The sequence below is a fragment of the Grampus griseus genome (genome assembly GCF_964374135.1).
Source record: "Grampus griseus genome assembly, chromosome: 18".
Taxonomy (NCBI): Eukaryota; Metazoa; Chordata; class Mammalia; order Artiodactyla; family Delphinidae; genus Grampus; species Grampus griseus.
The window spans coordinates 14,192,527-14,207,089 of NC_139012.1; the positions used below are offsets into that span (position 1 = coordinate 14,192,527).

At 36.0% G+C, this 14,563-nt stretch overlaps 2 protein-coding genes across 2 annotated transcripts in view; both read left to right on the top strand.

Annotated features, from left to right (window-relative positions):
- Positions 1-14,563, top strand: part of UGGT2 (UDP-glucose glycoprotein glucosyltransferase 2) — a gene marked incomplete at its 5' end in the record, with an annotated part of 164,055 nt that overhangs the window by 67,856 nt on the left and 81,636 nt on the right. The window contains 4 exons of the mRNA XM_082675541.1: positions 839-958; positions 1,821-1,906; positions 2,455-2,590; positions 12,499-12,630. Coding sequence (XP_082531667.1) covers positions 839-958; positions 1,821-1,906; positions 2,455-2,590; positions 12,499-12,630 — 474 coding nt within the window. The remainder of the gene's footprint in view (positions 1-838; positions 959-1,820; positions 1,907-2,454; positions 2,591-12,498; positions 12,631-14,563) is intronic.
- Positions 11,215-11,930, top strand: LOC309835833 (2-iminobutanoate/2-iminopropanoate deaminase-like). Its single transcript, XM_082675542.1, is given in 2 exon segments — positions 11,215-11,529; positions 11,533-11,930. Coding segments are annotated over 2 exon segments (411 nt in total). The 5' UTR covers positions 11,215-11,229; the 3' UTR covers positions 11,644-11,930.

Here is a 14,563-nt window from a genome sequence, read left to right on the forward strand (position 1 = left end):
AGTAGTCAGCAAATGAGAGGAGTTTCTGCAGAGATTTCTTTGGTTTCTTCTCTGCGGCTTCCTCCTCCTGGACTTGCCCCCATCTCACATCTCATCAGTTTGGCAGCCCTAACTTTCTCTTCTGTCTTTCCCGATATGTAGGAAATATATCTTCCCCACACTGGGACTGCGCAATATGACTGTCACTCTCTGTTGGAATTCTCTTCCTCCAGGCTGCAATTTGGAAAATGCCCCCAGCAACAAAGTTGAGGAGCTTTCCTCCTCTGCCTCCTGCTTTCAAGGATTGTAACTCCTCAGTTGTTAATTGTTGGTTGACCCCTACCTCCATGACTCTAGACAGTGCTTTTCTCTACCTTTTGTCATTGTTTCGGGGTGGGGGGGGAAAGGCTAGTCTAATATAAGCTGTTCCATCTTTATTAGAACTGGACGTCCAAAATGTCAGTTTTAAACATTTAACTTTTGTTAAGTCGTTTTATTTTCCTTATGTCCAAGCTTTTAAATTTTAGAGGAAAGGTAAATGACCTCATTGCCTCCTGTACCTTAAATGGTTTATCGGAGTAATTTTTATACAATTTTATTTTTTAGTATGAAAAACAAACATATGAGTAAATGGAGTCAATTGTTTCGGAAGGGGAAGGCTTAATGTAGAAGGCTATGGGAATATAAAATTTTTGCACATATATGTTCCTTAAAGAATGTTCAACTAGCTTCTTATACTTAATCAGAAATGTAGAAAATCTTGTGTATATTTCACTTGCTGTTTGACAAAGTGAAATCCGGCTTTGAAAATGATCTAAGTATTAATATAGCTTTCACAGATTTCTGGATTCTTTTCTAGTGGATTAATGACTTAGAAACTGATGATTTGTATGTTATGTGGCCTTCAAGTTGCCAGGAACTCTTGAAGCCAGTGTCCCCTGGAAGTATACCTTTCATAAGGCGTAATTTTCATAATTTGGTAAGTTTTATACTTTGAAATTTTGTATACATCTTTTATAAAGATATCACCATTCTTTTTGGACTACCCTGCTCTTGGTAAGTAGGCATGTGAGTAATAAGGAAAGGAGTATTTGCCTGATGCAACAAGCTTGAGGTGGCATGGCTGACTAGGTATCAAAAGCTAGCAGTGTCACATAACCTGCCTTTTATTATTTAACCCTCATGTGCTTTTATAATACCATCATTAAATTGATGGCTTACTGTTATATTTTCTAAAAGCAATTTATGATCAAACTTTTCTTCCTTCTTTATTATAAAGAACTAATTTAAGTACATTTCAGGGAAAAATACATAAATACTACTATGTCATCTGTGATATAAATATTCATTATTACAATGTTAAATAACCTTATAGAACTTTGTAATGTGGAGAAAACACCTAGGGCTTTATATTTTTTTCACATAGGAATTGAATATCTTAGTTCCTACAGCAGATGTTAATGCTGTTATTTTTTGGATCAAAATTCAATTTCTATTTCCTTTTTTAAAAAACTCATCACAGAAAATCCAACGAACACTTAGAATAAGGTATTTCACTTCTTCTAAAAAATATTTACTTAGTGCTGTGCTTCAAAAAGAGGATGAATAACCTGATTAAGTTTCGTGTATTATATTTTGGTGTGTAGCTTTTAGAAATTTGTAAACTGTGCAACTCTTTCTTATGTACGTTCCTCAAAATTCTTTAAAATTGCTAGAAAATTTAAAAAATTGTACCTTGAATTTCATGCTTTTAGCTACAGAAATTAGATTAAGTTTCAATTTCATGAAAATTATGAAGTGTTAAAACAAAATGGTGATTATAGTCTACTACTTTTTTTTAGGTTCTGTTTATTGATCCGGCTCAAGAATATACCGTGGACTTTATAAAACTTGCTGAACTTTTCTTTTATCATAAAATTCCTCTTAGGTAATTATCAGTTTATAACAGACTGTCAACTGAAGGAAATCCAGTGATGTTCATGTTGTGTCACACGGAGTGTCAATGTTGAATTCAAAGTGATGGTCATCTCTAGGGCCTGACACGACATAGCTGTGTGCTGTGAAAAATCATACACCTTTATGGTCGACTCCATTAATCAGAGCTGCTTGGTAGTCTTGTTCACCCTGTTACCTTCCTGAGAGAATGATTGTCACTTGGGTACTTAAGGATGGGTCCATTTTCCGTGGTCGTGTTAGGAGTACACTTCCCTCCACTTTTTCTTTCTGGAAAAAAATAGCTATTTGATAATGTCACCACCAGAGAGAGTTTTACATTTTGGAGGAATCCAACAGAGATGAGGATTTTGGTGAAAAGGCATTACAAATCAAAGCTTTTCAAATAATAATACTGCCCTTTACCCCAGATACTAACACATTCCCTCCATCTAGATGTTCTAGTCTAATAATATTTAAAAATCGTGGTTTATTGTGGTTCAAGAGGTAGTTGTAACATCTCTCATTCATCTTCTTTCCTAGAATTGGTTTTGTGTTCATTGTTAATACAGATGATGAAGTTGATGGAAAAAATGATGCTGGAGTTGCTCTTTGGCGAGCTTTCAACTATATTGCAGAAGAGCATGGTGTATCACAAGCATTTATTTCCATAGTACACGTGAGTTGATGTACTACATATAATTTCTTTAGGATGGTTAGTGGTTTTTGCATTACTATAATTATTATTATTTATTATTTTAACATTTCAAAGTTTATAAAAACTATCATGGGGATTAGTACACATGATGAATTTGATTCTTGCAGCTCCCAACTGAAGTACATAATATTGTCCCCATTTTATAAATGAGGCTCTGCCCAAATCTATGGATTTATTTAGGTTTACCCAACCAATAAAGGAACTTAAAGGAATATAAATTTAGAGGAAGCATATTAATAGAAAATAATTAGTAAGGGAAGAATTCTTGAGCTGGGTTTGGAATAAAATCATGAATAGAAAAGATTATTTCAAACTTAAATGTTCTAAATGACAACGTATATAGAGACTTCCTAGAGAATTTCAAAGGAGGAAGAAAACTTCACAACAGCAAATTGGTGTCAAAATGGTAAGATTGATGCTGAGTCTGACAAAGAGACTACAAGAAATGTCAGAAATTGGTAAGAACCTTATTTAGGAAAAACAAGAGGTAAGAAGATTATTTTATAATGGAGGGTTTGAAACTCTCTTATGGCTCATAATGGAACTATAAATGTATTAAAGAGCTATACTGTTGTTATCAAGAAAGTCAGGTTATAGCTTTAAACAACTATTCATTTTTATATTTATTATTCTTTGGCTTGTCAACCATTATTCTAACAGGGAATGGTTCTTCTTCAAACTGAAAATGAAATTACCGAAGCAGTGTAAATTTCCTGCCCTGTTTGTGGAGCTCCCACGAAAACCACTAAATACTTCACTGAGTCATTGTCCTGAGGTATAGAAGTTACCTACACTTCAGTGACTTGGGGATACACTGTATTCTGTAAAATAGTACCATGGAATAAGTGTCAATAGTATATCTCAGTCTATTAGTTTTACTGATTGGTGTAAGAGTTTATAAGGGATTCAGTCAGATTGACTTAAATCTTTTATTAAAGTCCACCTACCTCACTGTGAAAGGATCAGTATGATATTCAACACTAAGAAACTTCAAGACCTTCCAAAATTATCTTTACCTTAATTATTTATAATTGAGACCTAAATTACCTTAATTATCTCTACTTAATCTCTCTTCTTTGAGCATTTTGTAGTAGACATTAATTTGCACATGATGGCATATTTGTCAGTACCTTACCTTTTGAATTATCTACTGTGATGTTCAGCACAGTACTGTAATCTCTTGGAAAACTGAATTGCACTCGAAACCATATGATTCAGTACAAAGCAGCATAAAAGTAGGTATTGAATATGTGCAATAGCCTATAAGTTGTGCTAAACGAAGAAGAAGAAGGAAAAATCAGTGAGGAAGAGATATTTAGAGAAAGCAGTTAGAATCCACTGGGGTCTGAAGGGTCAGATTGTTCATAGTTTTTCAAACTGTATGTGCTTGTGACCACCAAATTTTTATATCCCACAGAAAGGTAAAACGTTGTTGAGTTAACATTCTGTTGGGAGAGTATTATGTCCATTAGATCACTTAGCTTCACTAATTTAGAATAATTTGAGCAAAATCTTGTCTTTTAGTAAAATACGTGAATTATAAATTCTCTTTAATACTGTTTCGTTACTTTCAATGAGCAAATTATTATATTTAAATTAATTTGAAAATACAGTATCAGGAGAGAAGAAGAATATAACAGAAGGCCAAAGTCATAATAACAGTGTATGAAAGTTATTGAAATATATTGGAGAATTATGGTAGAGTAAGTACATTATTTGTAGTAAAATGATCTTAGTTTGTATCTCAGCTCTACTGCATAGTGACTATACAGACATACAAGTAGTTTAATTTTCTCTCCCTACCTTACAACATTCAGATTCAAAAGTATACGTTACATACTTAATGAATATTTGATGAATTCAGTTAGAGAATGTAAAAGCACTTTAAGACTTTAACTTTTGGCCACAATGGAGTAACAAACAATAGATTAGCCATCCTACAGTAAGCACTTATAAAACTGAACAAAATACATGATATAAGTCTGTTTTCAGATGTTCAACAAGAAGCAACAAGGACTGTGATCCTTGGAAAAAGGTAAAATAATGATATTCACAGAAAAAGAATTTCTGGCCACCTAAAAAGAAACACTAAAAGGAAATGACACCAGATGGTAACTCACATCTACGGGAAGAAATGAAATGGCAACTGTAAATAAAATGTAAATATATAGATAAATACAGAAGGCTGTATGAATATATTTTTCTCTTTAAATTACACAAGATTTAATGAAACGTAAATTCTAACTTACTTAGAGGTAATACATGTGACAATAATTGTACAAAGTAGAATGAAATGGATCTATTTTAAATTCTATATTTTGTAATTAGGATTAATAGGAAGTAGATTGTGGTAAGTTCCAATGTATATTGTAATTACTGGAGTAACCACAAAGAAAATAAATTTAAAAATCGTTTAAAAATCAAAAGAAGAGTTGAAATGGCACTCTAAGAATTATCTCTTAAGCACAAAAGAAGACAGTAAAGGAAGAATCAATAAACAAAAGACACATATATAGAAAACAAATAGCAAAATGGCACAAGTTAATCCACCCATACCAATAATTATGTTAAGTATGAGTAAATTAAACTTAAGCATACTAGAAGAATGGATAAAGAAAGGTGGGAAATTATTCACAAGCCAAGTATTCAACAATCAAGAAGAAATGGATAAATTGCTAGAAATATACAACCTACCAAGACTGAATCATAAGGAAATAGAAAATCTGAACAGACCAATTCCTAGTAAGGAGATTGAATCAGGGGTCAGAAACCTCCCAACAAAGAAAACCCAGGACCAGATGGCTTCATTGGCAAATTCTACAAAACATTTAAAGACAGGTTGATACCAATCCTTATCAAACTTTTCCAAAAAATAGAAGAGGAGAGAATACTTCCAAACTCATTTTACAATCCCAGCATTATCTTGATACCAAAGCCAGTTAAGAACACTACAAGAAAAGAAAATTACAGGCCAGTATCCCTAATGAACATAGATGCAGAAATCCTCAGCAAAGTATTAAAGAAGTGAATTCAACAGTACCTTAAAAGGATCATATACCACAAGCAAGTGGGATTTATTTCTGGGATGCAAGGATGATTCAACATACACAAATCAATCAGTGTGATACACCATATTAACAAAAGGAAGGATAAAACTCATATGATCATCTCAATAGATGCAGAAGAAGCATTTGACAAAATTCACAGCCTTTTATGATTAAAAAAAAAAAACTCTCAACAAATTAGGTATAGAAGGAATGTACCTCAACATATAATGAAAGCTATATGTGACAAGCCCACAGCTAACATCATCCTCAACAGTGAAAAGATGAAAGCTTTTTCTCTAAGATCAGGAACAAGGTGAGGTGTCCACTCTCACCACTCTTAATCAGCATAGTATTTGAAATCCTAGCCAGAGAATTAGGCAAAAACAATAAATAAAAGGCATCCAAATTAGAAAGAAGCAATATTATCTGTTTGCACATGACATGATCTTGTATGTAGAAAACCCTTAAAGACCCCATCAAAAATCTGTTAGAACTAATAAACAAATTCAGTAAAGTTGCAACAGAAAAAATCAGTTACATTTCTATACACTAACAAAGAACTCTTGGAAAGAGAAACTAAGTAAACAGTCCCATCTACCATAGCATCAAAAAAAGTAAAATGCTTAGGAACAAATTTAACCAAGGAGGTGAAAGATCTTTACACTGAAAATTATAAAACATGGATGAAAGAAATTGAAGAGGACATAGATAAATGGAAAGATATTCCATGTTCATGGATTAGAGAATTAATACCATTAAATATTCTGTACTACCCAAAGCAATCTACAGATTTAGCGCATTTAAAATTTCAGTAGCATTTTTCACAGAAATAGAAAAAAAATCATAAAATTCATATGGAACCATGAAAGACCCCTAATAGACAAAGCAGTCTTGAGAAAGAATAAAGTCAGAGGCATCACACTTACTGATGTCAAATATATTACAAAATTATAATAATCAAAACAGTATTATACTGGTATAAAAAGAGATAAATAGGGCTTCCCTGGTGGCACAGTGGTTGAGAGTCCGCCTGCCGATGCAAGGGACATGGGTTCGTGCCCCGGTCCAGGAAGATCCCTCATGCCACGGAGCAGCTAGGCCCGTGAGCCATGGCTGCTGAGCCTGCGTGTCCGGAGCCTGTGCTCCGCAACGGGAGAGGCCACAACAGTGAGAGGCCCGCGTACCGCAAAAAAACAAAACAAAACAAAAAAACAGATAAATAGAATTGAGAACTGAGAAATAAACCCATTCATATGTGATCAATTAATTTGCAACAAAGGAACCAAGAATGTACAATGGGAAAAAGATCATTTCTTCAATAAATGGTATTGGGACAGCTGGATATCCACATGCAGAATGGTGAAACTGGACCCCTATCTTATTCCATATCCCAAAATCAAGTCATAAGGGATTAAAGAGTTGAACATAAGCTCTGATGCTGTAAAAGAAAAAAAAAGAAACATTTCATAGAAGAAAACATAGGAGTTAAGCTCCTTGACATTTATCTTGGCAATAATTTTTTGGATTTGACAAAATCAAAGGCCAAAAAACCCAGAATAAACACGGAGTCTGTATCAAACTAAAATGCTTCTGCACAGCAAAGGAAACCATCAACAAAAGCAAATGGCAGCCTATAGAATAGGAGAAAGTATTTACAAACCGTGTATCTGATAAGGGGTTAATACCGAAATATGTAAGAAATTCGGGGGCAGGGATCAAGATGGTGGAATAGAAGGACGTGGAGCTCACCTCCTCCCTCAAATACATTAAATACATCTATTTGTGGAACAGTTCTCACAGAAAACCTACTGAACTCTGGAAGAAGACCTCATACAATCAAAACTGCAAGAAAGATCACCACGTAACCGGTAGGATGAAGAAGAAAAAAAAAAAAAGAATTGGGATGGGGCCTGCAACCCTGCGAGGGAGCTATGAAAGAGGAAATGTTCCCTTACCCTGGGAACCCTCTTCAGTGGCTGGGGGATCAGCCAGCTTCAGCGGGTCAGAGGAGAGTACAGAAGCTAGACTGCAACAGGAAAAACAGAGGAGACCACCACAGATGGTTCTTGCCACCTCGTTGCATTCCCCAATATGGGACTTCTGTCTGCTGGTGCATGCGGGAGTGGGGTGCTGAAACTCAGGCTTCAGCAGACAGACCCAGGGAGAGGACTGGGGTTGGCTGTGTGGAGACAGCCTGAAGGAGTGAGAATGCAGTACAGGCCAAAACTGGGAGTGTGTTTAAGGAGCCCAGGTCCACCGTAAAAAGCCCCATTCATTGTTAATGTGCAAAGGGAGGGTGGGACCTCACCATAGCAGCAGCTTTTTTACCGTGAACAGAGCTGGCTCAGCTCCTCAAGAGCTCTGGGAGCCTGCAAGTGCAGGGGGTTGCCCCCAAGTGGAGGTGGGCCTGAAATCTGAGCTGATCCCCAGGGGCCATGTGACTTTGGAAGGGGGTGGCTGAAATCTGAGCCCTGTCCTGGGCAGCTTTAGTGGATTTATACCACAGGACCTTTGTAAGCTCAGAGCCTACAGGACATGTGAACAGCTCCCTGCAGGAGCTGGGGTCTGGGCTGACTCCCTAGCTCCCACAGTGGGTCCTGGTTCCTGACTTCAGTGGAACTGCACTGATGGCTTTGAGAGACATCCAGGCTGATTGCCTGCATTCCCATGACTGAGGCAGGGTCAAGGGCAGCGCCAGCAACAGTTTACTTTGTGAGCCCGCACAACAGGTGACAGACACCACCACAGATTGCACTTCCCGGTGGACAGCTCCTGCAGAGGCATACTCAACGTCTCCTCTACCAGTGGAAGCACTCCAGTCCTGCATACCTCACACCACAGCTTAGAAACGAATCTGGGGGCTTCTATTCCAACAACTACGGAGCAGACCCAGCCCCCAACAGGGCTGTGACAATCACAGAGCAAAGAGGAGGCCCCACTCAACATCCAGTGCACTGGTCACCACAACACCAGTCACGCCCTCTATTAAGGAGATAACAGCCAGCACACATGGAGGAAAGACGTGGCAGACATCCATACTACAAACAGCCCTCACACCAAAGATATTAGACTCATGCAGGATACACAGGGATGCTCCCGCATAAAAACAACCCTCGGAGACCACAGTAGATAATTGTTACTCCCAAATTCATAGCATCAGAGAAATATAAGTAAAGTGAAGAAGCAGAGGAACCACTCTCAACCAAAAGAACAAGAAAAATCCTCTGAAAGAACAATGAAACAGATCTTTCCAATCTGCCAGGTCCCGAGTTCAAAAAGGGGGTAATAAAAATACTGAAGGAATTAAGAAAGACTATCGATAGAAGTGCAGATCGCTGTAACAAGGAACTAGAAACTATAAAGAGGAGCCAGTTAAAATTAGAAAACTCAATTGCTGAGATGAAAGCTCAGCTAAAGGCAATAAATAGCAAACTAAATAATGCAGAAGAATGAATAAGTGATCTGGAAGATAAAATAATGGAATCACCCAATAAGAACCAGCAGACAGAAGGACAAATGAAAACAAAAAAATAAAAGCAATATAAGAGACCTATGGGATAACATAAAGCATGCCAATCTGTGCATAATAGGGATCCCAGAAGGAGAAGAAGAAAAATGGGATTGAAAATGTATTTGAAGAAACTATTGCCGAAAACTTCCCAAACCTAAAGAAGGAAACAGATAAACAGGTACAGGAAGCACAGAGGGTCCCAAACAAGAAAAACCAAATAAACCTACACTAAGACATGCTATAATTAAAATGGCAAAAGTTAAAGAGAGGATTGTAAAGGTTGCAAGAGAAAAACAAAGAGTTAGCCTAAGGGCATTCCTTTGTAACTATCAGCTGATTTCTCTACAGAAGTGTTGGAGGCCAGAAGGGAGTGGCAAGATATATTCAAAGTCCTAAAAAGGAAAATCCTGCAACCTAGGATACTCTCTACCCAGCAAGATTATTATTTAGAATGGAAGGTGAGATAAAGAATGTCTCAGACAAGCAAAAACTAAAAGAATACAGCAATGCTAAACCTATCCTAAAAGAAATATGGAAAGGTCTTCTCTAAATAGAAAAGAAGGAAGAATCTGTAGAAAAGAGAAGATCACAGTTGGAAATGCGATGATGACTACAATGAACAGCAAAAGAATAAACATGAAGATGTAAAAGAGGACCTCAAAATCATAAAATGTGGGGGAAGGGAATAAGAAAATTTAGATTTTTTTTTTTTTTAGAATTTATTTAGACCTGTATGACTACCAGTCTAAATCAAGTAGATATAGTAATGGGATAACATAATTGAAAAACAGAGAAACCACAAATCAAACACATAAAATAGATTCACAGAAACAAAAAAGAGGAGAACTTAAGCATAGCACAAAAGAAAATCATCAAACTGCAAAAGGGAAAATAAAAAGAAAAGAACAAAGGAGAAATACAAAATCAAGGTTTAAAATCGCAATAAATACATATCTATCAATAATTACCTTAAATGGAAATATTTAAGGGAAACAAGGTTTAAAATGGCAATAAATACATGTCTATCAATAATTACCTTAGGGCTTCCCTGGTGGCACAGTGGTTGAGAGTCCGCCTGCCGATGCAGGGGACACAGGTTCGTGCCCCGGTCCGGGAAGATCCCACATGCCGCGGAGCGGCTGGGCCCGTGAGCCATGGCCGCTGAGCCTGTGCGTCCGGAGCCTGTGCTCCGCAATGGGAGAGGCCACAACAGTGAGAGGCCCGCGTACCGCAAAAAAGAAAAATAATAATAATAATTACCTTAAATGTCAAAGGACTAAATGCTTCACTCAAAAGACATAGAGTGGCAGATTGGATAATAAAACAGGAGCCTACAATATGCTGCCTATAAGAGGCACACTTTAGGGCAAAAGACACACATAGATTGAAAGTGAGGGTATGGAAAAGATATTTCATGGAAATGGAAATGACAAGAAATCAGGGATAGTAATACTCACATTAGATGAAATAGACTTTAAAACAAAGACCATAAAGGATAAAAAAAGAACACTGCCTAATGATAAGAGGATTAATATAAGAGGAGGATATTGCATTTGTTAACATATATGCACCCAATAAAGGAGCACCTAAATACATAAAAGAAATACTAACAGACATAAAGGGAGGAATTGACAGGAACACGATAATAGTAGAAGACTATAACACCCCATTGATCAGTGGACAGATATTCCAGACAGAAAATCAGTAAGGCAACAGAGATCCTAAATGACACAATAGAACAGTTAGATTTAATTGATATTTTCTGTACATTACACCCAAAAAAACTAGAATATACATTCTTTTCAAGTGTACATGGAACATTCTCTAGGATAGAGCACACACTAGGACACAAAACAGGTCTCAAAAAATTTTAAGAGGATAGAAATTATTTCAAAGATCTTTTCTGACCACAACAGCATGAAACTAGAAATCACAGAAAGAGAAATGAGAAGAAAAGCTTGCATGGTAACTAAACAACATGCTACTAAAAAAACCAATGGGCTGAGTTGTCTCTGAGGGGCGGCAAGGAAAAAGGATTAACCATGTTGTCTTTGATCAGAAAGGTGATCAGCACCGCGAAAGCCCCAGCGGCCATTGGTCCCTACAGTCAGGCTGTGTTAGTCGACAGGACCATTTACATTTCAGGACAGCTAGGCATGGATCCTGCACGTGGACAGCTTGTGCCAGGAGGGGTGGCAGAAGAGGCTAAACAAGCTCTTACAAACATGGGTGAAATCCTGAAAGCAGCAGGCTGTGACTTCACAAATGTGGTAAGAACAGCTGTTTTGCTGGCTGACATAAACGACTTCAATACTGTCAATGACATCTACAAGCAGTATTTCTAGAGTAGTTTTCCTGCAAGAGCTGTTTGCCAGGTTGCTGCTTTGCCCAAAGGAGGCCGTGTTGAGATTGAAGCAGTAGCTGTCCAAGGACCTCTCGTGACAGCATCGCTCTAAGTGGGCCCCGTGTTATTTAGTCTGGAATTTTAATAATGTTTTTAAATTAACATCTTCATTTTTACAGTATTTGTTGGAAAAGGTAAGGTTGACTGAAATATCTGAAGTTATTATGGAACTACCATATAATAAGGGGAATTGAACATGAGTTGAAGATTAATGATGAATCTAGTTACTGATGTTATAAATTACACTTCTATGACACTCATTACTGGATGTGGGAAAAGAGACACACATTACATAGTTACTCAGAAAAATAAAAGTAAAGGGAAATAGCATGTAGGAAAGATGAGTTACTATTCCTGAGAAATAATAAAGAGCACACCTAATTCAATTAAACTCTGTTAATTTAATGGTATGAACTATTCAGTTCTCATGTCAGATACATGATTCTGCTTTTACTTGAGTAAAATTAAAGCATTTAAGTTTGAATGGTAGAGGTAAAGGAGAAGAAACTGGACCAAATTTTATATAGATAATATTTTTCTAATGAAAATAAAATAGCATGCAGATTTTCAAAAAATAAAAAAATAAAGTTAACCATTATTTTATTAAGAATCATAGCATCTGGTTTGATCAAAATAGAATATAATATACAAATATGATATGGTATTTTGAAAGCCAAAGAATATTCACAAAACCATTTTTACTCTAGGATAATAGATTGTATTCTTAAAATGGCTTATTTGTATATGTGTGGGAATCATGTGTGTATATATACGTATGTATACAGTATGCTTAGAACTTACAAAATATAAAATATGTTCTTTATTTTATAAATATGCATGCTAAGGGAAAGAAATAAAACTAATTACTGTAAGGTGAAAGTTAATTATAATATCTTTATTTTCACAGATGTACCAAAAAGTAGAGAATCACAATATACTCACTGTGGACAATGTGAAGGGTGTTCTCCAAAATGAATTTCCTCATGCTAACATTTGGGATATTTTGGGAATTTATTCTAAATATGATGGTGAAAGAAAGGTAAGCTGGAATGCAAATTTTTAAAAATGTGATCAAGAAACTTTTATTATAATCTCATGAATAAATGATCTCAGTATAATTAACTCATGATTTAGACTTTAGACCCTCAGAAAAAGGGGAAATTTATACCTTTGAATGACACAAGTTGTATACAGTATTTAAGTTGCCACTATTGGCTTTTTTAAAAGTACCAAAACAGATACTTCTCAGAATTTACAGTGCAGAAAATTACAAAAAAAAACCTTAAAACAATGAAAAAGTGGCAATAAGTACATACCTATCAATAATTAAATGTAAATGGACTAAGTGCTCCAATCAAAAGAGTGGCTGAATGGCTCTACAAACAAGACTCTAACTTTTATGTGGAAATAAATGAATTCATTTATTCATATATATTCTAGGTAAAGGCAACAGCAACATATGATGTGATACAAATGAATTTTTAAGTTGAGATAATTTTATATAGCCAAAACATACTATTTATATCAGTTGCCATGAAAATATCTAACACCATGTTATCCTCAGATATTGGTGTTCACAACCCAATATTACTGTTTCCTATTAACTACCTTTTTATACATAATATATACCTTTTTATACATAATATATTTGGATGTAAATTTCATTTCCAACTGTATTATAAGTACTTTAAGGAAAGGAATCTTGTCTTCTTATTCTTTTGTATTCCTCAAGTTTGCACGTCTTAATTTTTAGATATTATCTGTTGAGTCTTACAGTAATTGAAGGTTGAGCTCTCTTCCACCTCCTGACCGTCCCTTGGTCTCCTCCAGTCCCAGTGGTAGTACTTGAAATATTTTAAGCCTGTTGTGGCTTCAAGAGCAAACAATCAGATGAATCAATCAAAGCACATCCTCAAACTGGAATGGAGTCTTGGAAGCCTTCATTCTGAGGCTGATACTGACTTGCTTATAGCTGAATCACGTTGACATGGATGGTCTGGGAAAGCGGTCAAGGTAGTTCTCATGTGGGGAATCGCCATCCCAAGACAGCAGTTACTTACCAACTGGTGCAAAAGTATTTCAGTACAATAAGAATTGGAAAGTCCTGTGCAGTTGCAAACCAGCTGATTATCAGATCTGTTTTTAACACATTTTGGTTAAATGAATATTTAGTGTGAGTGTGACTTTTTAAGTGTTCCTTGTTAGTAAGTCAAGTACTATGGTTGTTTTTTAACAACTTTTCTTTTTTTTTGTAGCTTTAAGGGTTACTCCATTTTTACTCATTCACGTAGTTTTCTACCTATTGCAAATATATCAAGATAGTCAAGATATTGGTCAGATAACATATCTAGAATTTTCCTTACACAAACAAAGCCATTAACAAGCCAGCACTTTGCCCCCCACACACCAGCCCCAAGAATGCCCTTCTGCAGCCACTCTGCATTTTGTCTAAACTGAACTGGTTGTCCTCTGTACCTGAAGCACAGCTGTCATTTCTGGATCTGCCTCTGCTGCTTTCCTTCATTGGATCTCTGCTTTTTCTCCGGCTTCATGGACACTGTGCGTTTCCTCTTTTTGATTTATTTTGCTTTTACTTCTTTCTCAAGCAAGTATGCATGAAAAAAATTCTTTGATCTCTTTTATATAAAAGTTTTTTATTTTATATTTGCATTTTATTGATTGTTGGACTGGGTAATCATTTTTCGTGTGGATTTTGAAGGCTTTCTTTTACTCTCTCCTAGCTCCTAATAAGCTACTGAAATGAATGATACCAATCTGATTTTGACTCCTTTGTCTTTCTTTGATCTATTTATTTATATTTCCTGTTTGAAGGTTTTTAGGATCTTTTTATCCCTGTTGCTTGGAAATTTCATGATATGTCTTTGTCTTGATCCTCTTTCATTTAACACATTGGGTGTTTGGTGGGTCCCTTCTAATGGAGATATGTATCCATCAATTCTGGGAATTTCTTT